This window comes from Heliangelus exortis, chromosome 2, assembly GCF_036169615.1.
Source record: "Heliangelus exortis chromosome 2, bHelExo1.hap1, whole genome shotgun sequence".
NCBI classification, from domain to species: domain Eukaryota; kingdom Metazoa; phylum Chordata; class Aves; order Apodiformes; family Trochilidae; genus Heliangelus; species Heliangelus exortis.
In genome coordinates, this window is record NC_092423.1 from 120,115,198 (window position 1) to 120,141,373 (window position 26,176).

The following is a 26,176-nucleotide window of genomic DNA, read 5'->3' on the forward strand; positions in this document are numbered from 1 at the left end:
ATTTATATGCCTTTCTGTGATTTTAGTGGAAGTCTATGCAGTGATTTGTTTATAGGGAAATATGTTTTCTCAGCCACAACAGCCATGTGCATTACTATCAGAAAAACCAAGACTAGATGACACTAGTCATTAAACAGTGTCAGCTATGATGATTATTTACACTTTACAGTTTTCATAATACTATTCTCATTTTATAGCATTGAAACACAGCATGTTATGAAGCTGCTATACCTCTTTGTTTTACTCTGTGTACAAGTTTTAGCATTATTTATTAAAAACTTTTGAAAATTCATATGGGCACTAAGTGCTGCATGAGTGCCCAACATACTGTCTTTATGGTTCTTGCTTAAGTAAGAAATGTAGATTCAGTTATGAGTATTTCCAAATTATTTTCATTATGCATGAATAGGAGGGATCTCATTTTCAGGTGTAAGTTTTTATGAAAAAGTCATCTACTATGAACATGGTAAAACTCTTTCAATGTATAATAGAAATATCACCTTTGTTGTACTGGTTTTCTTATGGCATAAAGAAGATAAGGAAACAATAGCATTAAGAGCATTTTCATACCTCAGCTGTGCTTCCTGTGCTAGAAAAATAAAGAAATCTACATTTTGTCTGGTGTATTGCTAAGCTTAAGGTGTATTGCTAAGCCTGATGTCTGCATCTTATGAATCAGTGGAGTTTTCTTTTCTTCCTTGTATTCATTCACCATTTTACGAGAACAAAGCCATCTTACCGAAGTATGCTGAGGGATTTACATTCCACAAACACCGGTTTTTCTTTTTTTTTTCTTTTCTTTTTTTTTTTTTTGACTGAGAGTTTATATTTTTTCCTTTTCTGAAACAGAGGATTCAGAAAGGCCTTACTCTCCCCATGAGCCAGAAGAGGAAACCAATGAGATTGAACGGCAGCGATCCAAAGCCCAGGATGCAATGTCACAAAGCCGACCAAGGACTCATTCACCTTCAGGCTCCACAGGCACTGATGACAGTGAGAAAAATGAAGTAATAAGCACCCAGCAAATGTGTAAGGAATTTACCTGATTTTGAAGTGGTCAACAAATTTTAATTACATTATCAAATAGTATCAAATTCATTGCAGTGAAATTGCTTTTTGCTTGTTTTAGCTCAGATTGTTTCATGTGAAGTAAGGCTAAGAGATCAGTGCAAAGGGACAACTTGCAATAGGTATGCAAAATTTTAAACTTCATTCTGGGACTATTCTAAAACACTATACTTGTATGTGACCTGGAATATTTTCCCTTATTGTAATCCCAGGGTTTAAGACAAGGATGTATTTTATTTTCTTAGGTATGAATGTCCTGCTGGATGCTTGGATAGCAAAGCCAAAGTTATTGGGAGTGTACATTATGAAATGGTAAATGCTTTTAAATTATGTTTTTAACAAGTAGAATGTTTATTGTAATGTCTTTTCTGTTGGAATACTAGTTAAAATCATATGAAAAATGGATTTTGAAGAACTCAATATTCAGCGAAAATAAAAGCCTGTACTAAAAGTTTAAGATAGTATCAAAAAGTCTAACTTTGCATCTGCTATTCTGCATGTACTGTCTAAATGCACTTCACACTTTTTATACATGCACGGGAGCAGACTTATTTTGTCCACAGATTTGAATATAAATAAATATGTTAAGGTGTGACTTAAGGAGAAATACAGTAATCTGTGGGTACACACATATAAACTGTTTCAGTCAACCAGGCCTACTTGTTTGAGTATGGAACTAGATGAAAATGTATTATTTACTCTGTGGAACTGAAAACTAGTATAGAAAATAACAGCTACTTTGAGCAAGTATATTTTAAATGAGTTTGATTTTTTCTGAGAAAGGCAAAGTCATGTTTTCTTCATTTGAAAAAAAACCTACATAGACTACATCAACCTTAATAGACTATCTACTAAGTTTTTATTTGCACATAGTAATTAAAACCTGATTTTTTAATAAAAAATACAATGTAAAGTTGTGGCTTTGTCTGACACAGAACTGCTTTTTCTTCTCTTTTTTTTCAGCAATCCAGTATTTGTAAAGCTGCCATACACTATGGCATCCTGGATAATGAAGGTGGTTGGGTTGATGTCACCAGGCAAGGAAGGAAAAATTACTTTATCAAGTCTTATAGAAATGGCATTCAATCAATTGGGTAAGTTTTTGTAAAACTAAAATGTATTGAAAGTTTTTCATGAAAAATATATTGCAGTAATAACATTTGTTCATACTTTTTATCATAAAGAAGATGAAAATGCTATAAAAAGGCATGTGGATATACAAGCACTGTATCCATTCTGAAAATTTAGACAGTGTTTAATGGTGGATAGAAAAGTGATGCAATGATGTTAGAAAAGCAGGTTAGTGATTTACTAAATCTCTTGGGCTGTAAATAAGTGTTTGCAGTTAAATACTCTCAGTAGTTGGAGCATTCAGTTAATTCATGTGTAAGTGTATACATCTATTGTGGAAAACTAGTATAGACTAGCACTGAAGTAGATTGTTAAGTATCTTTTGGACAAAGCTGGTAATATTTCCTGGGTTGGTCCATGGACATGGTGATCTGGGCAATAATCTTACAAATTTGTGTTTGGAACTGACTCTCTTGCACTGTGCATATAGAAAATATGAGACAAGTAGCAAATGCACCTTTTTCTGTATGTTTGATTGTTTCATTACAATACCACAACTTACATATGTTATTTTGTGCCAGTGCATTGCACAATTTCTCTATTGGTCTGAGATGGAATAATAAATACTGCATACTGTGGAAGCATGATTTGGAGGTGTACTACCCTGTTCAGGTGCTTGCCCTAAGACTGGTATGTGAAAACAGGTCCACATGATTGTTGACTAACTAGACAAAAAATGGTGCATAAAAAGTGGAGAATGCCTGGTTGTTTCTGTATGTTAATTGTCCAAGGATAGGATAACATCTGTATTAGTATTTGTGAATCTAGTATATTATTTGTATCTGCAAATTACACTTCGCTATATCTTAATTTATTCGTAATATACATTGTGGCCCTTATTTCTGTCCCTAGTGAGCATATGTGTATGTGGGTATGTTATGTGGGTAACCGTTAATGCATGAGTAATACCACACTTAAAGAAAGCAGAATTTTGCTGGGTGATACATTTGGCTCAGATGAGAACCTGAGAGTAAGGAGATAGATAGCTGTCAGAGGCTGTTCTCTCACTCTGTGCTGTGCAAACAAATGTCACATTCTATGACATCTGTCATAATTTCTGGTTGACAGATTTACCTCATCCAGGATAGAGAGAAACACTGACCAGGTAGACTAAATTCAATGGCCTATATTTTTGGCTGTTTGAGTAGCATTTAAGGCATTAATATCAATCTGTTTATTTGGGTCATCCAATGATCTTCTATCCGTGGTTTAAGTTACACCCCCTAAAAATGAAAATGCAGATAAATAAGTCTTTTTTAAATGCTTTGAGACAAAGTGAGAAGAAAATCTTGTTTGTGTAGATACTAACATATTAGAAGCCAGCTTTTTCACAAATGTAGGAATATTTAAACTGGAGAAAATTTTCAAACTAAAAAGAATTGAATTACCATCACTTGAAATCTCAAGACGAAACTAGGTAAATGTCCAGGTTTCAAAGTGTACTTAGCATCTGCCCCCTGAGACTAATAACTCAAAGTGAGATATTAACACTTTGTTTTGCTTGCTGTGGACATGGATAATCATATCATTGCTGAACAGTAATGACTGTTTTGGTTTGGGGATTCAGATTTTGTGAAAAAAATTAGATGTCTTATAGAGACAAGGCTTTTAAAGGAGCAATTTGATACTTCCCTATTGTGATCAGGCATCAGCTTCATAAATCAGTCTATAAATTAAAGTCTTTGGGATAAATAAAGACTATTTACCAAAGTATCAGCCTTAAAAAAAGCCTATCAATAAAACTGTAGACACATTGCAGCTACCTGACTCTTACCCATATCTCTAGTGGAGCTTTGCATAAAATACATATCTAGTCAATGAATGAATGAAATTAACTGATCTCACAATTTTGCATATTTTTTGCATATTTTGTTTATTGCAAAAAAGACAAAAGAGAATGTTGGTGCAACATACAGCAAACTTCCTAATCTTCAGCTCCTTTGATATATAATGAGGATTGCTAATATAGATGTTGTTCAACTGTTGCATTATTTGTAGTATAGAATACCATTTTTAAACAATATCTTGGCAAGCAATTCAACAATAGAATACAGTGAACTATTGCCCACCAGTGTCTGACAATCCCAAGACAATGGAAGTATCAGCTAACTCCACGAAAGCAAACTGGAATCCAGTAAATGAGCAAATGTGAAATGGATGGGTCATGTAACTAAATAAACCGATACAAATTCTGAATAAAAATTGCAGTGCTATAGAGCACACAGGGGTAATTGCCTCTGAAGGTGAATAGGAAATTATTTCCTTGTGGTGTTTTTTTAATTTAAACTTTATAGGTGTCAAAGCATTATCAGCTTCCTTCCTACAGTTGAAAAATATTAGGAACAGAGGCATATCCAATGAGGAAAAAGAAGGGTAAGAGATGAGATAAAGAGACAAAAAAAAAAAAAGTGTTCATGATTTGTAAAGTAGCAAGAGAATGTATATACCTGACCATTAACAGAGAAAATAGATACATCTGGGTGCCATACCATTACTGAGAAAAATCACACTGGTACATGTTATACTGGGTTTTTATGATGCTGGTGACAATTTAACACAAACAGAAGATCCAAAAGTAAAATTTAATGAATTTTTTCAAAAAGGCTGTCAGAAGTAACACTTCAGTGTTGGAGCTGTTTGTAGGAAAGAACCTTTAGCGGGAAGTGAGCGATCTTTTCTGGTAGATGGATCCTTCTCAGCAACTGCAGATTTTGGTTGCTATGTTTTGAGGGACAAATCAATTGCATAATTTGTTCCTAGCAGGCTTATTCTCTAAGTAAATTAAATTACAGAAAGACCTTAACATGCATTCCTGGTTTTCAAACAGATTAACTGGGAGTACAAAGCAAATGTGTCATTGCAGTAAATAGATTCCCGACAGGGAAGAAGAAGTTCAGTGAATGAAAATTGATTGAGGACAATGTCTTGAGTTTATTTCTAGATTCTGTAATAAATGCTCTCCTAGCTAAAGGAAGTCACAGAGATATGTTATTTATAACTATTTCTATTATTTCTCCTTCAGAAAATACCAATCTGCTAACTCCTTCACTGTCTCTAAAGTAACAGGTGAGCATTTATTTCTTATAAACTCAGTACTATATTGAGTTTTTGGGATTTTTTTCTGAATAGCACACATTTATTTGTTTCTGTTTTGCTTTCTTCAGTTCAGGCTATCACCTGTGAAACAACAGTGGAACAGCTATGCCCGTTTCAAAAACCAGCCTCACACTGTCCAAGGTAAAATTCTTGGAGTTTTATTCGTTGGAAGTGCTGCCATATTTTATATGATTTACTAATTATCTATAGTTGTGATTGACAAATGTGACAACAGTAGCTGTAAAAGTGAAATCCGAAATATTTTACTGATATTTTAGTCTTCGGTCTAAGTAGAAGGTTGGATAGGTAAAAGTGATCTATAGGCTTCTTGACTAGGAGAATTTCACTTTTGTTTGCCCATAAAGATCTTTCTTTGATCCCTTGGCAGATCATAGTGAAACCATCAGTGTTTAGACTGAAGACTGTGAGCAAAGATGTTTTATAATTTTGCATATCTATTGTATCTATGGACCTTGGCAAGATACACTTTATTTCAGTTTATTTGCCTGTAAAACAGATACAATAAAATGTATATAAAATGATGCAGATACTTATCATAGAGGTTATCAACTTGTTTGGGAGTTCTGGGGATACAGTGAGCAAATATGTTTGCAAAAAAATTGAAATCTATAAGGTTAAGGTTTGGTGTGTTCTGCAGGTCATTTAACACCTTTAAATCTCTGTGCCATTTCTTTGAAGCCTGTGTTTTAACTCTTTGAAAGGAGTTTTTGCCACAATATTTTGAGGAAGGAAATCGGTAGCAGTTCTAAAACCATAGATGAGTCAAAGTTAAACACACTGTAGCATGTTTTACCACAAGCTAAGCTGGAGATATCCACAGGATTACTTTCATAGCAATCCTTCAGCCAATGCAGGAAGCAAGTACAAAGCCAGAACTGCTAGGAAAACATCTCTTCGTGTAGCACTTGGGTCCACAGACTTGTTTGGTGTTTGGCTATAACTCCTGGTTTTCTGGCTGGATGAGATGGAGAAGTAACTGAAGGAGTGGAATGCAGGAATGGCTGGGTACAGTCTCATAATTCTATCTTTTTCTTATTTTTTCCTCGTTGTTAACAACTAAAGATAGCTTCACTAAGAGAATAGTAGGGTTTGTCTTTAAGAGAATTAAAAAATAAAAATCAAGGTAAAAATGAGTGTTTAATTCTTATGCATGAACTTAAGGACCTTCACAACAGCCATGATTCATTCAAAATTCTGTGCATGCTTTTAACTTAATTCTGAAAAATGTAGTCTCAGGGCTTACAAGCAGCAATCAGATAGGGCATTGATTGCACAACCTCAGTTTTCACTCTCATGTCCTAACCATAAATCTGCAGACCTTCAAAAGGCTTTTTTGGCATCATGCTTCCTTCAGACAAAAATCTCTTTCGTAGCTCCATTAGCCTGTTGGCATAACCCATCTGGTAGGACTGTAGCATGCTCAAGTTGTGTGACATGCTGAATTGGATGGCATTCTGGAGAAGGTTTGCCCAGGGTTGTCCCATCTAGGGTGGCTCCAAAGCCATTTGGGCATGTTCCATTTTTAAAATGAAACAGCTCAGAGCAGAACAAGAGCTGACTGACCCTTCTTCTTCCTTGTTGCATATCACAATTACCAAAGAAGATGCTTTACACTTTCTATACTACTGTTAGCTTTCCACATGGTTTTCCTATGTGTTTGGGAGCTATACAGGCATGAATCACAGAGATGGTTTTTGTCAAAGGTTAAAAAATGCAGTTGAATAAAGAGAGTTTTTCAGTAGCATTCTAATCTCTTAGTAGCAGTTGGGAATCTCATTACTTTCCAAAGTTTTTCATTTTAGCCACAGATACCAAGTGTTCACTCTCATTAAGCTGCTCAAGTGGCTTGCATCACAGGTCGTCAGCATCATAGCAAGTCCTCATTCAGATATGGTTCTCCTGAGAAGGTATTCAACTGTACAGTTTCCTTAGGATGCTGTAAAAAGAGACAATACTAAAAGCATGAACAGTCTCTCTTCTCACTGGCTTTTTTACTAGCCTCACATATGTTGAAGAAGAACACCATCTGCCTATCCAATGGAAAGAAGTTCAGACCTGTGGAAGTGTGTTTTCAAGCACTTTATTATGAACCCCAACTTATATCAGCAATGCTTTCACCTGTATTGTCAAAGCCTCAAAAACTGACATCATTATGTTACTATATGTATGCATCATCAAATTTATACTCAATAATGCTGATATTGAATAATACTCTGATATTATTCATAATAATACTCTGATATTATTCATCCTGTGTGTGATTTATTTTTGCTATTTCAGAGTCTACTGTCCTCACAACTGCATGCAGGCAAATCCACACTATGCTCGTGTAATTGGAACAAGAATCTATTCTGATGTAAGTAGAGTGATTTCCATTGCATTGTATAATGAAATATAAACTCCCACGAAAAGATAAAATGTACAGATCATAGAATGGCTTATGTTTAAAGGGACCTTTAAAGTTCATCTAGTCCAACCCACCTGCACTAATCTTAAATTAGATCAGGTTGCTCAGAGCCCTGTCCAACTTCACCTTGAATGTTTCCAGGAATGGGGCATCTGCCATTTTCCAGGCAACTTGCTCCAGTGTTTCACCACTCATTGTAAAAAATTTCTTCCTAATATCTAGTCTAAGTATGCACTATTACAGTTTAAAACCATAACCCCTTGTCCTATCACTACAGGCCCTGCTTAAAAATTTGCATCCATTTTTCTTATAATAAAATATAATCAAGATCCATTTTTTTCCATATGGTGAATTTTTACACATTTTTTTTCAAAAGGTCTTTACCTCCAATTCAGTTAATAGTACTCAACAGCTGAAGATACAGAAAGCAATTAGAAAACTCAGTGTGGACTTTAGTAGTCTCTGGACCTATATTTTCAAGTTTTAATTCCCACCCATTTCGTCAAAATTGGTAGTGTATATTCATTTAAATCCTTGCTCTTTAGTACTAGTTCATAGTAGTTTGTGGTACATTCCTTGTAGAGGTAAGGGAGATAAATAGGCATTGGCAGAACAGGTTTTATTTGACCTTTTCAGAATGTCTACCTCAGTACAAGATGAATTGTCTAGTAGAGATGTATATTTCTCTCCATTTCGTATACATATATACATATGTAGGTGTATGCATATATGCATTTGAGTATTCGCAGTATTGCTTAGGCCACTTGCACTCAGCAAATGAAGATATCAGAAATATTAAGGAAAAATAGCAAATAACTTTCATAAATGTCAATAATGCAAAAAGACATATTTACAAAAACACTTTTGTAATATTCATATGAATCTAGTAAACTTTTCGTTTTCTGACTTTGGTCTGACCAGGCATTCATTCTTAAAGTCATTTCACATTTTATGGTGACTTCTTTTGCTCCCTGTTTCTGAGAAGGTTTGTTCTCTGGTTTATCCCTAGTGCCCCCCACATTTCTTACCATTTTCCTTCCATTCTTTTTTTCCTTTGAAGTTACAGTGATAGTCTCTAACTCATCTGAATCTAACCCTTCCCCTTATTTCATCCTCTATTCTTCCTGTCTGCTAGTTATTGTCTCTCTGAGGCAGATAAATCACAGCCAGGGTTCACATAGTCAACATTTATAAACTCAAGTGTGTGTAGAATTTCCATGTACTACCCATCTCTTTGTGCTCCATACCTTCCAGTTTTCAGTTGATCTCCTTTTGTTTCACCTGTCTTGAGGGAGATTGCAAACTCTTTAAAGTGTCTCTTATTCTGAGTTTATGGTACAATTAGTTTATTTTCTGAATAGAGCTATCATGATATGAATAAGAACTGTAGCATGTGTCATTCTCAGCAGGCAGAGGTACAAATTATTCAGCCTTCATATGGCCCAAACACATTGCCACCTTTGTGCTTTATGTCCATGCTGGCCCCATTGCTAGGTCTCCACATGGCAATGATTTGTCTTTTGGGAGCCCAGGAAAAAAAGTTTCCTTCTATCTTGTGCTGAGTAGTTTGTTCCACATTTCAACTTTGGTTAATCCTTTTAATTTAAACTTTCTGAGTCTTATTTCTGAAATTACAGAAATATGTCATGACAACAATTTTAACAGTGTCTGTACTTCTAAAGCACTTTTTAATTTGACCTCATTTATGAAGTGAAATAAAAACCTTCTGAAGAATTGCATCATGTCAGGCCTGACATCATTGCCTGAATTCTGTTGGAGATGATCTTGCAGAACATGCTGTGCCAAGCTAACAAACATTATTATCAAGAATAGGAAGTATTATGGCATCAGTGCTAGAATCTAATGTCATATTTATGAAAATTGGCTATCTCCTGGATTGTAGAGAACATTTTTCGCCCTGTATATTTGAAGCTGCATATTATCAGTCTGGTCTTAAATTACTCACACAGTTAATAAAGGACACCATAATCCTAAAATTCAGGTGGTTGCTGGTATCCAGGATATAACAAAAAGCACATCAATAGCATCCCTTCTGGCACTATCAAAAACTGCAGCCAGCAATGTGAAAAGAAAAACGCTTAAAGTGCCTTTGCAGAAGATTCTTTGCATAAAAAAATTCAAAACTTTGCTCCTTTTAATATTGCAACATTGAAATACAAACTATATAACAGTGAAACTGCAAGTTCTGTGCTTGGAATGAGTGTAGGAAAATCATTGCTGTTTTAAATTTCTGATTTTATATAGCATTGAGATTGCAAAGTTACTATGGTAACAAATATAAATTATTGTAATTCTAACTGGAAGAAATGCAATTCTTGTTTAAATAGTGGTTTGTGTGACCAGTTATTGATATTTATGTTGGATAAGTTTTTAAGGTTGGTTGAGGAGAGACCTATTGCTGTAAAGGCTTTTTCCACAAAACAAGTTGGCTTCAAGTAGACATCCACTGTAGCTAGAGCTACACTTTGCTGTCATGTATATTAAAGATTAAGACCTACATTCTGGAGTGTCTAAGAGCTTTCATTCCTCTGCTGATTAATTTTTAAAATGCTGAAAGAGTAGCAGAGGGCTGCAGGTCTGTGTCAGTTATTTAAATTAACATCATCAAGACTGCCACCACGCAAACCTTCTGTGGATATTATTTATGCTACAAAGGTTCATGAGAGGAATTAGTGGCCAGAGAATGTACCTTTTACTCAGATGAAGTTACTGTTAACTTTGCAGAGAATTTTGCCTGCATAAACTTTGTGGAAGTAGATCTTCATTTTAAAAATTCTTCTTTTGCAGCAATTTTTAAATCTTTACCTTCTGACTCTATTTCCATTCTCAGAGTTAAGGAGCTAAAGCCATTAGTCTGCCATTAATCGACTGCCATAGCTAAGGGATGATTTTAGATACCTATCTTCTGCTTGGTGTTCAGATTGTATCTTCTAATACTTTAATATTTGCCCATGACAGGCAAATATTGTGTTGTTGCCTTTGAATATGGATCATTTCACTTCTGCTTGAGGTTTTGCACCTTGGTATGGAATTATTGCTGTTTATCCCTCATCTTTGGGGCAGGACATCCTCCAAGAATCATTTGACTTCAGGATCCCTTTGCTGTTCTACAGTTCCCCTGTTTGGCTGTGGCTGGAGATTAAACTGAATCCCCTGTTCTATGATAATTTTTGGGACATAGATTTGAGTTTTACTATGTCTTCAAGTGAAGGCTGATAGAGCCTTTAATTTTGAAAGGCTCATCAATTCAAACATGTTCCTGATTTTCAAACTGATATAGTCTGAACTAAATTACTTTGGGGTCATGGTGCAGGAGACCTTTGAAGAGGCAGTATTAATATTCCTATAAATCAACCTAATTCCTATGAAAGTGATCCAAACACTGTAAGATTAATATAATTAGTCATGCAATAAATAGAATTATTTTATGTTTGCTAGCAACAGGTTTAACTATCTTTGGTAGTTTACTCCTAAACAGTTTTGGAACAAAAGGATGAATGAAAACTAATCTTCTCGTTCTTTCTCAGGTATCCAGTATCTGCAGGGCAGCAGTACATGCTGGTGTGGTCCGCAACCAGGGTGGTTATGTTGATGTGATGCCAGTAGATAAACGAAAGGTGTACGTTGCTTCCTTTCAAAATGGGATTTATTCAGAAAGGTACAGAGCCCAGTTTCAAAATTTTTACTTTACCCTTCACCTCAATAAGATTTACAAAGTCTTGCATCATGCCTGTTTGTACCTGGGGCAGTGCTGGAAACCAAACAAACCAGCCAGCATGGGTGATTTACAGAGCTTGTGTAACAGCTGTGGAGACTCTGGAGGAGCTGTGGTACCAGAGCTGCCTGCCTCCTCTAAGCTCATAAATCATTACTTTAAAAAGCTACTTATGAAATAAAATAACCCTCTTGTTTACTCTGCTGGTTCTGTTGCAGCTAACACAATATTTGATAAGAAAATTGCCTTTGCTTTCTTTGAGGTCTTCTAAAAATTAATAAAGGTGATTTATTCTGTCCAAGTCAGATGATCTGCAATAGATGGGTACTAGTAGCAAGTTCATTGGTGTTCAGTTCTGATTTACATGATACTGAACAGGTGAGCCTGGATTACAAATAATTTCAGACACATTAAAATTCACAGTTGTTCAAGGCTTTTTTTTTTTTTTTGACTGTTTTTGGCAGGTTTTCTGGTAGAAATTGAGATTCTGTGAATGGTCATTCAGACTTATTTGGTGTCTTTGTGCATGCTATGATGATAACATATGGCTGATGATATGGGAACATAATGGCAAAAAGTTGCACATTTTAAATTTAATCTCTTGAATTGTTCTCTAGGTCTAGAGGAAGAGAGAGAAATTACCTTTTAAAAAAATCTTTCAGCAATCTTAGCCCTGTAAAGCTAGAAATTATTTTTGCCTCTAAAACTGTAGGCTTTCCAAGAAATTTATGAGGGAAAAAAACATCCAAAAGTTTCTGTACAGAATTTGAAGTAGGAAAAGACAGAGTATTTTTTTTTCTTATTTTTAATTAGGACTGGGGAGAAGTCTTGCCTTTTTCCCTCCGACCTTTCAACAAACATGGAAACTTGTAAAATACAAATTTCCTTCTCTTAGTGGACTTAATTTACATAATATTTGGCCTTTCCACATGACACTTTCATTCTCTGACTAAATCTCCTCATTGAGAAGAGATGTAGCTAGGAAAACTGTTGCAAATTTAATCATTATATGTAATTTACCATTGTGGTAAAGTTTGGAAGCTCCACAGTTTGGAAAATAGTTCTATGTAAGTTTCCTGTGAAACAGAAGAGGATGGTTTGTAATGCTGTTGCAGGTCACCTGGTTCATTCTGCTCTCTCTTACTTTCACTTTCTTTGCCCTTTCCTTCTCAGATAAACTGCTGGCAGGGTTTTCAAAACAGTAAGCAATGGAACCATTACATGTGACACCTAGTTCAGTTTGTAAGACACATATATTTATTCAACAAAATTTCATTGCAGTCGCATATTTTTGTTTCATTTCTCTTGAAGCCAGATATTTATCCATTTCAAAAGCATTTCCTTTATTTTTGTGAAATATTAATTCTCTTTAGAAATCTATTTGTCAGCATGTAAGCAACTAACAAACAAATTATCTCCTAGGGCTTCAAGTTCTGTCCAAATAGTTATCAGAATAGTGAGCATAAGATTCACATTTGCTCTTTTTTCCTAAAACCTTTTTTTAGTACCTTGCTTCAATAGACCTTTATACTCTGAACTAGAATCTCTCATTGCAAAGGATTACCACTTTTGTTGTGTTTTTTGTTTTGTTTTTTTTTTTTTTTGTATGTTATGATTTGTTGTTAATCATCTGCTTGGAAGAAAAATTAATCTGAAATTTCTGTAATTTTTATTTGTAACAGTCTTAGTTAAGCTTGTAAGTAGACACACAAAGTGCTGCAGGATCCTAGAACTGTGTTTAGCAATTCAAAAAAGTTGTCATTGGAGTGTTGCAGTCTTAAAAAAATAACATCTGGAGTATTTTTATTTTTCAGTTTACAGAATCCTCCAGGAAGCAAGGCATTCAGAGTATTTGCTGTCGTTTGAGTCTTGCAAGTAAAATGAAAAACAGGCAAGTGAAACCAGAGAGCTTGGAAGAGACTAATAAAGTCCATTTCTTGTAATTCCTAGAGTTTGTATAAAGCTGTAACATTATTGTACAGAAGATGTATACTGCTTTCCACCAAAAAGTTTAAATTACATATATATCTTAATAGAAAAAATCTGTAAAAGTAAACATGGGAGAAAATTTGATTTGAAAAACTATAATGAAATATAACTATATTTTGAATCCTGTGTTAAATATTGCTATATTTTCTTAGCAGTTACTCCTATACAGTTAATTCAGAACTCATAAATGTTCTTTGTTTTCCTCATCTGAATATATTATTGTATGGTGCTTTATATATGCCACTAACAGTAACCTTAAAACTATACCGTAGGGAGGCCTGAGTTTTTATTTCCAATGTACATAAAACAAGCCATTCCAATAATTCAACATAATAAATTATGCCTTAAAGTAAAACAAGAATATATGCAACTTTCTGGTGATTTACTGTAGCATTAGTCATGCAAGCATAAATGAAGAGCTAGATGGTTTTCAGTTTCTCACTAATCATAAGGACAAACAGCTATTTTGAAATAAAACATAAAATATAAAAATAGAGAAGTTCTGGACCTTATTAGTATAGTTTCCTCTGAAGAAATATTTTAAAGAGATGTGGCCAGTAATGCTTATTATTTCTTAAACATGTTAATAAATAAAATGTTAATTGGATGCTGCTGAGCTCTGATGCTGCTGAGCTCAATATGGCCCAGTCCTTCACAGATACTCAGCTATCCTGGGACGAATGAGTGAGAGATAGATATATATAACTTTGAAGGATGTGAGAAAATTGAGAAGTGGAGTAACCTGAAATTAAGGAACAAGCCATCAGTTCTGCAATGCACACATACATGCTTTTTTTTTTTTTTGCCACATGACTCCTTTGATTTACCTAAATTGGGTTTCAGCAAAAATGTAGACTTGTACACATACTTTAAAAATCTGCAAGCTTGAGGCCTTAAACTGTGCCTGGTATCCGTCTGCTATACATTAATATGAGGGTAAATATTCAAGAAAAACTTAAAGAAAATTGTAACAAAGGCTAACCTTGGTCCTCATGACCTGGCAAATACTCCTGCAGGCCAGGAAGTATAGTGGTACGGAGCCCAGTGACAATTATGTCACATGTTGCTTCACCATTTAAAAAATTTCATTTATGGTGAACAGCCTTGTGTATTAATTTCACCATATTATGGTATATGAAGAACATGTAGAGGTGATACTATGTTTCTTTCTATGAAAAGTGTATTGGTGCTTTAAAACTGAAAAGATGTTAAACTATATTTTTGGTATTTTTTTGTTTCTGTTGTTGAATTTATTTCCTTCCAACTTGTAAACTTATTCATATTCTTCATATTTCAGAATATTATATTCTGCCTTCTGTTTTGCTAAATATACTACCTCATGTAGTTAGGCAAGCTTTGTTTTTTAATCTATTTGGAATAAAATTAATTTACATAGTAAGAGTACCTTTGGCAGCCTTTATTTTTAATTGTTTGTCTTTTCTCAAGAAATAAAAAATAAAAGCCACCCAAAATTTGCTTTTTTTTAGTGACCTAAACACTGGAAGTATAGGACCCAGCAGCAGACATAGTCTGAGGCTCTAAAAGCTGCAAAGGCAATTTAGGCACACAACTTCCATTAACTGCATTGAGAGTTTTATGGATAAATCTCCTGGTCATTATTTTTCAAGTTTTGGCCAGCATCTTTAGGACAAATTGCTATCTCATTTTCAGGGGGAACTCTATGTCAGGAAGTGATAGTAAAAAAGCCACCACCCTTTATTCAGTCCAGCTCATTGCTGTTGTGGTAAAAGTTTCTGGTGCAGAAGTTGCCAGCTACTTTTGTCAAATTCCTTTTGGGAAATATATTTTCATTGATGAGGAAAAAAAAGAGTCTTTGACATATAAGCCCCTTTTTTTGCAGGTGGTGGCAGGGGGACATTAAAAGAAGCTTTATATAGATGTTTCAATACTGGCATTAACCACTTCTCAGAACTGAAACCAAAGTGCAAGTAGACTTTGACTGGGACTTGAAGCCACTCAAAGGCTTGAAATAGACTGCCCTTAAAAGCACAAAAATGGTTACACAGAAAGGCCCTGAAATACCTACAGTTGGGGTTATCAGAACATAAAATGGAGTAAGGCCACTTCTGAAATTAAGGACACAGAACTGTTGAGAAAGACATTTGAAACAAAACACTGTGAATGCAACTGTAGTGCCCTTTTTGAGACAGGTGGGATGCTTTCTTGCAGTCTGGTCGTGGAATCATAAAATTATTTTGGTTGGAAAAGACCTTTAGAATGATCAAATTCAATTGCTAAACTATCACACTGCCAAATCCACCACTAAACCATGGCCTTAAGCACCACATCTACACATCCTTTAAATACTGGCAGGGATGGTGACCAAACCATTGCCTTGGGGGGCCTGTTCCACTCCTTGACAGCTCTTTCAGTAAAGAATTTTCTTCCTAATATGCAATCTGAACCTCCCCTGGTCTTGCCATCCAGCAGCTCATTATGTCCCCTGCCTGGCCCATGGGCCCCAGCAGTCGCCTCAGGAGCCCATGGGGATGCTCTTGGGTGCTGAAGTTCCTGAGTGGTGAACTCTCTGAGCAGGCAGGAGGCTGTACCCCTTTCTTTGGGCAGCGCAGAACCTGGAGTGAGGGAAAAAACAAACCAGTCACACTGTCAGTCAAAACCACAGCTTCCTCACTTGGGGTAGATTGGTGGCTTTTGTCCATTGTGAAAACACAGTTATTACACCGAACATTACACAAATGTTACTACACAAATTCTGCCTGTTTTCTGCTGCATACCTTTGCTTCCTTTCCTCTGTCTTATCTGTGAAGTCCCATCTACATTTGCTGGGATTTCTTGTGCAAGGGGGCAAGGGTGGACCCTTGGTGACATAACAACAAAATTCTTGGTGGGAGGGGAAGTGGGGGCTACCTCCAGCATGTGTTGCTGCAAGAAGCTCTACTAACAAGCACAGTGACAAGAAGAAATGGTTGTAACACTTTCTCCTCACATCTTTTGTTGCACACATTTTGCAGTCCTGCTGCTTTTACACATGCAATGGTTCCTTCGTAACATAAATATTCCAGCTTACAGTAGCTTTTTGTTAAATTGTCTTCTATATCCACTTTAAGCAATGAGTCAGTGAGTAGATATTTCCAAGCAGGTGTAGAATGGGAGCTACACATTGGTGTTTTTATCTACACCAGCAGCAACTCAATGCCAGCTGGTCACAACTAATTCACAGAAAGCCCAAATGAGTAGCTGTCAGTATCAGAAAATTTTGTTGTAGTCTAATGAAAAAGCATAGAAGTCAGATTTTAAGTTCTGAAGAAATATTTGGTTAATTTATTGGTTACAAAGTTATGTTGTAAACTTGAAATAAAGAAAAGGAATATTCAATAAGAAAGGAAAGCTTAGTTCATCCTATTAATATCTAGACTGGCCCGCAGGAGACACCTATACATTGCCAACTAGAATTATTACAACAGATAAATAACAATCCTGAAAACAAAACAAAACAAAACCCCAAAAACCTGCTTAGTATGTTGATATCTGCCATTTATAACTCTGAAAGGGCCAAAATATCAAGACATGAAGGCCCACTAAATGGAGTAGTATAGGCCCTTGAAAGTATAAGTGAAGAAGAGAAGAATATATATTATCCTGTATTTCCCATTACAGCTTGCTCCATAAGAATCTTTTCAAAAGAAAAGCATAGGGATAATTTGGAAAGTAGCCTCATGTTTGTCAGGCATAGATCCCTGGCCTGGTGGGCTTTTCAGCAAGCATTTTTCTGCTATGCTGCATCTCTTCCATCTGGAATACCTAATTTCATAACGAAACAAAAGTTAGTATGCAGAAATAGAAAAATAAAGTCAAACCTAAGCAGATAATTCTTTCACAGACTTACCATTTTCATAGCTATATGAGGATACTTCAGTTTTAGGGAACTTGGGACCCATACCCATATCAGCAAAACACTCACTGTAGTCCCTGGACACAAAGTAAAAAACGTTCCCTAAGCTTTGTGAGTACTGAGGAACTTGAGAGAGTTTATGGAATTCCTTGTGTCTGATTTCTGCATAGGGGATAATGTGATGTAGATATTATACATAAACTATTTTTGGAATCTGGCCTGAATCCAGGTTAGGATAACATGTATGTAAGTCTACAGGTTTTAACTGATGAAGGACTCAGTTTCAAATTTTGAGTAGATGTCAGACTGGCAGCTGTCCATGGATTCTCAGTGGATTTAAAAAGTAAAATCAGGTTTTTTTTAATGTATAGATACATGGGCTCAGGCAAATGCATTGCATTTTATATTTCAGTGATGTAACCCAGTTACTCACATAAACAGTGTCTTCTCTGTGGCAATTGCTTTTGAAGTGTGTTTTGAATTTGGCTTAAAACTCGGATAACTGAGCTTCCTTTGAATACACAAGGGAAGGTTTATTTCCTGCAATTTCTGTAGTCACACAAAGGGTCAGATTTAGAAATGTAAATATTTGGAAGTTACAAAGATTATCCATACAGTGCAATATTCTGCTTGGAAATGTATATAAATACTGTATGAAATACTGTACTGTCACACTTCTGTGTCTTAAGGCATTTTATAGCTTCTGTGGAACTCTAGGGAATTACACATGGAATGAAAAGCCTGAAGAGTTTTGTTTCATTTAGTGTATACTATGCATCTTACAGGGCTTTAGATATACAAATGAGAGCATATTTTAGTATTCAGAAAATTGCATATGATTTTATAAAGACATAGATTGTGCATATGGGAAAAGAAGCCACGCTGTCAGCCTTAGTTTTGGCCTGTCTTTTCTGTCAAGTATAAAAGATGGAAATAGTTTTTTTAAATAAGGTCACTATTGATATTTTTGTTATTAAATGAGAAGTTCTTGTCATGTACTAGGGAGCTCTGAAAAATACACTGAAATGTGATTCTATGCAATAAAATGCTTTGCGTTAACATAAGATGATAATGTGACACCTGAAATTTGACATCAGCTGTTCAATGGTCTTGGTTAAATGTCTTTTTCATCTCAGAGTGTTTTCTAGGAGACAGATGCCTACATCATTAAACCATCACAGCACTGCAAAAAGTACTAATATTGAGCCTCAATTTTTCAGAGGCAAGTGAAACCCCCCCAATCAGACCAACTCAATACAAAGTGTCACAGGAAAACACAAGAGAGCAAATGAGAAAAATAAAGAAAATGCAACCAAAACAGCCAGTCACTCCATGTCTTACTGGTCACATTGATTTCTTCTATAATTGTCTTACTTACTCAACTCAGTATCTGTCCCTCATGCTGTATCCAGTATTGTTTTTGTCTCTACTAACAATGGGATAAGTGTCTGAAGGCAAAGTTGCTGACTAAGTTTGCAATACTGTATTTTTTAATGGGCAGACAAAAGACTTGAGTTACCAGTGGCTTTTAAATTCACTAATTTCATTTTAAGCATAAGAATTAGGCTAAAATAAAAATGTCAGCACAAGCTAACTGTTTAGTATGGAATTCAGTTGTCCAAAGAATTCACATTTATTTCAGCTGAACAGAAGTTGCTGTAGCTTGCACCAGCAATATTAATCATAATCTCTGATATTTTATTTAGTAAATAGCCTGCTTATGCAGTTTTACAAACTATTTGGTGTCTGCACTTATTTCTCCATTAATGTTTATGAAGACAGTATCCTTACTAGGAGTATCATCTTAGGATAAATACAAGAACTTGCATTAGATTTGCTTATATTTTGGAATTACTTTCAAGGAAGAGACTTGTAGGAATCTGTAGCAATACTAATTACTTTTAGGGTACTCAAGAAAAAAACGTGCTAGGAGGTGGTAAGGCTTCCAAACTTAACCTAAATTTTGAAAAGCAAGTACTTCAGTTGCTTAATTATTCACTTAGGCTTGTTTATATGCAATGTAAACAGCAAGCTGGCTTTGGCTTCTCATAAATTTCTGCTACTGTACATCCCAGAGATAAATTTGAACCAGATGCTAAATCAATCTCCCTGTAGTCACTTCAATCTCCATTCCTTATTTATCAGTTGAATCCATCTGTTTCTTGGTGATGGTGGGCATTTTTTTTTTTCCTAATGAAATATCATGTTTTCTGAATAAGCATTTCATTTATTGTGTCAGGACAACTCCAAGACCTTTCAGGGCTGCTGGCTGCACTAAGCACAGAAACAGAGCAATCATTTAATGCAAAAGGACTTAGTTTCAGATTTTGGATTTAGCCCAGTTCAGTACACAAAGAAGTACTTTGTATGAACTGATTTAGTGCTTGCTGTACTGGAGGTGATAGTCTTAGTCTGGCACAGCTAAAACTGAGCCAAGGAATAGTTTTGTGAAATGCTTTGAGTCCCTCTCTCTTATCCAGTAAGGATTATGGGGTAAATTAGATCAGTTTGCATTTTTAAATAAAAGGAATAGCTAGACAGATTGGTTTGATGCCTTGCTGATAAAGACTTGTGTTTCTGCCACTGACAAAGGGCTTAAGCAGGTTAATTCAAATATGTTCAATAATGCTTAGGTTGTGCAGATTCAGTGATTTTTTTTTTTTTTTTTTTTGCTAGGCAATAATGTTAAAACAATGTATATTTGGAAGCTTCTGCTCCAGAAGCTTCAATGCCCACATAATTTTAAAGCATTTTTTTTAAAGTTACAAACCAATTATTTTGGAAAATTTTTATTATTTTGTAATATGTAAAAATCTGTTCTAGAACTGAGGAAGTCACACCTTGAATGAGTTGTGCTGCTGCATCTACTATACAATAAAAATATCTTCCTTTGATTCAGCACTTCTTTTCCACTAATGTTTCAATTCAATTTGTAGTTTTCATTACAATCCCTGGCAAAGTAGAGTCCAATCAAAACAGTTAAAATACACTTAAGAAAAACCACCATCTCTACTATGGCCTCTCAGAAGACATTCAGCTGTTATTGATTTCACATCAGTACAGCACTTAAACGACTCAGAATCATTCCTCTAAAAATTGCAGCCTAAGAGTCCCCTGAAGTTTGAGTTTCCAATTAGCTACTTATTTAGCACTAGTCAGAACCAAAGGACTTGATGCATCTTGTAATAACTTAATGTCCATAGTCTGTCACAAAACTGGGCTCTAACAAGAAAGGTGGGAGTAATTTGAGGCTAAAAGCTAGACTATCTGAGGACTCAGAGAACATGAGAAATGTCCCTCACAGGAAGGCAGGATGCTTTGATATAGTAGGAGATAAAGCTGTGTGCCTGAATCGCAGGATCCATGGGTAGAACTGGTGGATGCTGCCACAATTCAAAGGATAAATCTTTCTTAAGACTGAGCTCAGTACTTTAAAATTGTCTCGCTACTATAGCAAACCAAATGACCTCCAAATAATATTTCAGAGCTCATTCATTTGCTTGGGTTTGTAAAAAATAGGATCAGTGATGCTGAGGAGAATTTGTCTAGTTTGAAGGTGGATGGGAGCTTGCCTGAATGCTAAACCTGATGCATATTTTGAGGTTTATTCACAAGCACCCAAACTCTCTGTACCGTTTTCTGATAAGCACTGTTCTTTGTGCAAACAAATCACTTAAATGAGTGTCCATTTGAGTTACATTTGCCTGTTTTGTAGGACTGGCAGAGAAAAATTACAACAAGATTTTGCAAATATGTCTTTAATGTAGTTGCAATGCAAAATAACAATAGTTCCTCATAGTGCTCATTATGTTTCATAAATCCTTCTTTATGTCTTGAAACTGCTTATAATAAAAAGCTACACCTCTCAGTTTCCTCTAAGGAAATAAAAACTACAGGGGAACTAGTACCTTTTCAAACTCCTCAAAGAGTGGTGTGGATCACAAAGGTCAAATTATTCAGAAAATGGGACAAAATATCCAGGATGAGACAGGATGGAGGGTGGGTTGTTTTATGATTTTGCCATGGAAGGTTTCCCAGATTGCTTAGATTAGTTAGTAGATGCATCTTGTGAGGTTTTCTAAACAGAACAATGATCAAATTTCTCTTAATTTCTAGAGTTAAATGATCCATTGTTTAAGTTAGTAGGTAAAAAGGTGTCAGCCCCTTGTTTTATTGTGAATGAATTATCAAGGACTTAAAAAGGACCTTCAATTCCTGTAGTCTGTTCAACTCATCCCTTTTCTTGTTAATTCTAATCTGTAGTTCCCTATGTATCTCTGTCAGTGTAGTGATCAGCAATACTCTGCAGGCATACAAATTCCTAATCAGCAATGTGTTAGGAGTGACAATCCAGATAATATGAATTAGTGAAAGTTCTTAAAGGTGCAAGTAAGTTATTTTGCTACTGAAGAATGTGAAAAAAAGCCTCACCAAAAGCCAACGTAAAGGAAATAGCTTCTTCCAAAATACTGACAAATAGTATGTGTTAGCTGAATGACTTAGACTTGTTATTCTGTACAACTTCCAGGTTTGACCTTGGAGTTACTTTAAGTATCTGCACAGTCGAAGTTGCTACCCAGCTCTTACTCTCATAACCCATGCCTAGTGACAGAAGTGACTGTGAAATAGAGGTAGTGTCTCTCCTCCCACCTAACCCAGCTGCTTTGAGTCTCAGCAAGTGCTTAAGTGCCTCTTTTCCTTCCTAGTCAAAGGTGGGAGTTACAAAGAAAGGTAAGAATCTTGAGAGGATGTCTGTGGTGATACTGCACTACACAGCAGAGCTGGAGGAATGGCAGACTGCTTGTGGGGCTCTGTCACTGGAAATGTTCATGAGAAATTGCAGGGAGGGGAGGGAGAAAGAGAGGAAGGGAGGAAGGGAGTCCTGCTGTACCATGAGCATGTACAAGGGAGCCCTGTAATAGAGTCAGCTTCAGCACAGTAATGATATTGGCAACAATTTTTCGTGCACTAAGAAATTTAGCAAACTGTATTATGAAGCTCATCATTGCTAGATACAATGCTGCAAATGTGATAAATGGAAGGGTGGGTTATCTTTTTAGTTAAACTAGTATAAATCATGCAATAGAACAATACCACCAGTATCTGTGACACTCACAAACACTTGGTTAAGCATAGCTTTTTCTTTTCCTAGTGAAAAGAATATTTCTGAAAGAAAAAAGTTGTTCACCAAATAATTACATAGTCATAAAATTTTAGCTATGTCAATGTATCATATGTTTTAGTGGAAGAAGGATCAGGATTGCCTGTTTTGAATAATGTCTTATCTTGGTATTAGAGGCTTTAATAGGAAGATATTTGTACAAAAAGTTGATAATCCACTCCTGTGACATTCAAGCATAGGGTGATCACAGAATGACAGATTGATTGAGGTTGGAAGGGACCTCTGGGGGTCATCTGGTCCAGCTACCACTACTCCTGTATCCATCTCTGTCTTGTACTGGGCAGCCCAGAACTGGACCCAGAACTCTAGATGTGGCCTCACCAGTGCTAAAGAGAAGGGAAGAATCACATCTCCCAGCATGCTCACAATACTTAGTTTAATGCAGCTAAGGATATCATTAGCTTTCTTTGACACAAGTGCACACTTCTGGCTCATGTTCAATTTCATGTCCACCAACTTGGTGTCCTCTTCCTCAAAGCTGTTTGCCACCTGTGTGTTCCCCAGTGCATACTGGTTGTTGTTCCTCTTCAGATGCAGGACTCTGCACTCCTCATTGTTGAACTACATAGGATTCTTGTCAGCCCATTTCTTCAGCCTGCCAAGATCCCTCTGAGTGGAAGTATGACTCAAGAACATCTCAGCCACTGCCCTCAATTTTGTGTAATTAGCATATTTGCTGAGGATTCACTCTCTCCCTTCATCCAGATCAGTAATGAAGATATCAAGCAGTCTTGGACCCAGAATCTCTCAGTCTCATCATGTGGCTCTTCAAGCTGGGTATATGGTTGTAAACTTCATCTACCTCTAAGCAATGTTCCAAATTTCCACTTCTCAGACCCCAAAAGACCCACCTGAGAACATGTTCCTTATAAAGTGGGACAGTCTGCTGAAAGTGATGCTGAAATTTGTTGGGAAACTGTCTGGAAGAAAACAGACATGTGAGCAATCCTGACTCTTTAGCTTTAGCTAGAGTAAACTAAGGGCCTTGAGACCCAGTTGCAAGGTTACTGAAAGATGAGCTATGGGAAAAAGATAAGGGAGCTGGCAGTAGAAAAGAAGAAATAACAGGATAATGAGGAAGCCAGCAGAAGATCTGTGAGAACAGAATTTGTGTCCAAGATATAGCCACCTGCAAGATATCGTTATATAAACAAAGGCTCCATATAAAGCGAGTGTCCACTGTTAATAAACGACTTCACTTTAACCATATTGGTGACTGCGTGTCGTCCTTCAAGCCTCCGTGGATTTTTTTTCCTACAGAAATTTTGCTATTTCAGATGGGCATGATTGAGCCTTGTAATTACTGGCAGACCTCTTCAGGGCTGAGGTACCATGTCAGTCTATTCATGCCTGTTTACATCAGCTGAAGGCTCAGTCAGAACATTAATGTAAAAGTAGGAAGTCTTGCAGTACCAGAGGATGAGATAATACTCTGCAAAAAGCAGATCTTTTCTACATTTGCTCCATAAACAAGACGGGGAGATTTGAGGTTGATGAATGAACTGATGTAAGAAAATGGGCTTTGTTTGATTTCACTGGAACAGCACTGGTAGAACAGAGGAAGTGAAGCATTCAGGGTTAGAAATGTTTGAGGAAGTGGCATAAATTATAGAACACTCGAAACAATGGGAGATTATTTCAGAGAGAAAAAAGACTAACAAAGAGGTATACAGATTATTCAGAATATTTCTCTTGAAGGCAGATCATTTGCTTCTCTATCACATAAGGATGACTGGCTCTTATTTTACTTCAAACAGACTGGGCAGATCTGTTTATGATCCCATGAGTAGGCTTTCTCTTTTCATATCTTGCTCCATTTCTTCCACTATAGACCTTTTTTTTTCAACAGTCTTATTCCCATATATCTTTTGGGGATGCTATGCTCTGATCCACTTGTGTATTTCCCTCTGGACAGCAGCTCTTTTACATAGCAAGCTGACTAATCTGGGTACCTCCTACCTTCTATGAATAGCATCACTATATACAGGAAGATCTTTTTCCAAGCAAAGCAGAATTTACTTCACTCAAAAGGAGGGAGCAACAGTGAGAATGGTCAAATTGCAAGAGGCCCCTAAGCCTCTTGAGCCTGGCATTCCCTGTATTCTTTTCTGTGAGCTGGTCTCAAATGTGTCATGGCAGAATCTTTTGGGAGTGAAGTTGCAGTTTCTTTGGCTTTCAGACAATCTTTGTGCTTGACAAAACTGACAGCTCTTTTGATATCTTTCTGCCAGGGCATTTGTGCCCTGCCATAATGAACATAGTTTATTGGTTGAAGAGACACAGCTCTAGTAAAACAAAATCTGTTAAATTTACTGTCATGTGGAAGCAGCAACTCCCTATAATGGCCCATTGTCCCAGCTGTTTTTGAGATGCATAGCTGAAACTTTTCTTTCCCTGAAGCTTTTTCATTTTCCACTTTGCCAAACAATATTACTCAAGAAAAAGGACACCAACATTTAATCACAGTAATTTTTAAAATCTCAAGCCAGATTTTCAGCTGCTGTCAATCAGGCAAGCTCTCTCAGATTCAAGGGAAAATTGCTAATTTAGAACAGCTGATTGTATAGTCTACATTCTTCAAAAACAAACAGAAAATAAACATTGGCAAAGCTTCTTAAAAGGGCATCTAATATAGACACAGAGTCTGTCACCTCCATAAACTTATACAACAGAGCATGCATGATTTCCCATTCCCAGGCTCATTTCCTCGTCAACAGCACAAAACGGTAAAAGCAGGAAGCAAACAAACCTCTTTTTAAATTGATGGTATTTTAAAAAAATTACTACTATTGAAATAAATGTTTCATAAATACCTGGTTATACAATGGAACAGATCTCTTCCAGCATGAAGTTTTCAGGAAACAAAGCAAGAGAGAATTGAATTTACTGCATGGATGGGCCAGAAACTCTGGCTTGCACTAAAAAACAATTTTACTGTCATTAATTTTCTTCGACTGTGAGAGAGGAGCTCTTTCCACAACCCCTGCAGAGCCCCCAGCACAAGGCCTATTTATGGGGGCTGAACACAGAGCCAAAATTTAACCTAAGCACAGTAAAAAAATAATGGATAATGTAAAAAAATACAGCTGTTTAGCGCAATCTTACACAAACTATTAGGTACTTGCTTTTAAAGACATCTGGGTCTCATGTTGAGCCAGTTCTAGATACTATTTTGCCTGGCCCCAAAAGTTTCCTGAGTCTCGTGGGAGTGCTCTGATTTTTTGTTTGTATGTGAATATTTATGGGGCCTGAACAAGGACTTCTTTATATTAGTTGTGTGGATTTACTCTCTGCTATTATTAGGTGGAATACAGATTACATCCCAGGATTATATATGGCATTGCAAACCTGAACCTTTCATCATTAACACTGCTTCAGGAGCACTGAGGGGGCAAATTATACACACCTCTTCTTTTCAATTAATCATGAAAAAAATCTAGTGATGCTAGGGTTCCAAGTGAATTTTAATGAAGCAACATTTATTAAACAGATACTCATATGTGTTTGTTGGGATATCACAACCTCTACATTTAGGGACAAAGTTTCTAAAAAGTCTGATTTCTGGACAATAGGGTTAGAAACTACAGATGAGGGCACAATAACAGAATAAAACATGTAATGCACCTTGTCCTTTGGCAAAATCTGTCTCTTGTAGAAGGCACTAGATGTGAT

At 36.1% G+C, this 26,176-nt stretch overlaps 1 protein-coding gene across 2 annotated transcripts in view; it reads left to right on the forward strand.

Moving 5' to 3' along the window:
* The window catches only part of CRISPLD1 (cysteine rich secretory protein LCCL domain containing 1), a 38,612-nt gene extending 23,692 nt beyond the window's left edge, over positions 1-14,920 (forward strand). Inside the window, exons 7-15 of one of the 2 annotated variants that reach the window (XM_071737804.1) lie at positions 850-1,029; positions 1,130-1,190; positions 1,314-1,380; positions 2,032-2,162; positions 5,222-5,265; positions 5,364-5,436; positions 7,597-7,672; positions 11,272-11,402; positions 13,274-14,920. In XM_071737804.1, coding sequence (XP_071593905.1) covers positions 850-1,029; positions 1,130-1,190; positions 1,314-1,380; positions 2,032-2,162; positions 5,222-5,265; positions 5,364-5,436; positions 7,597-7,672; positions 11,272-11,402; positions 13,274-13,325 — 815 coding nt within the window. In that variant the 3' untranslated portion in view covers positions 13,326-14,920. The remainder of the gene's footprint in view (positions 1-849; positions 1,030-1,129; positions 1,191-1,313; positions 1,381-2,031; positions 2,163-5,221; positions 5,266-5,363; positions 5,437-7,596; positions 7,673-11,271; positions 11,403-13,273) is intronic. The other variant, XM_071737805.1, reaches the window with a different exon arrangement.
* The last annotated feature ends 11,256 nt before the right edge of the window (positions 14,921-26,176 follow it).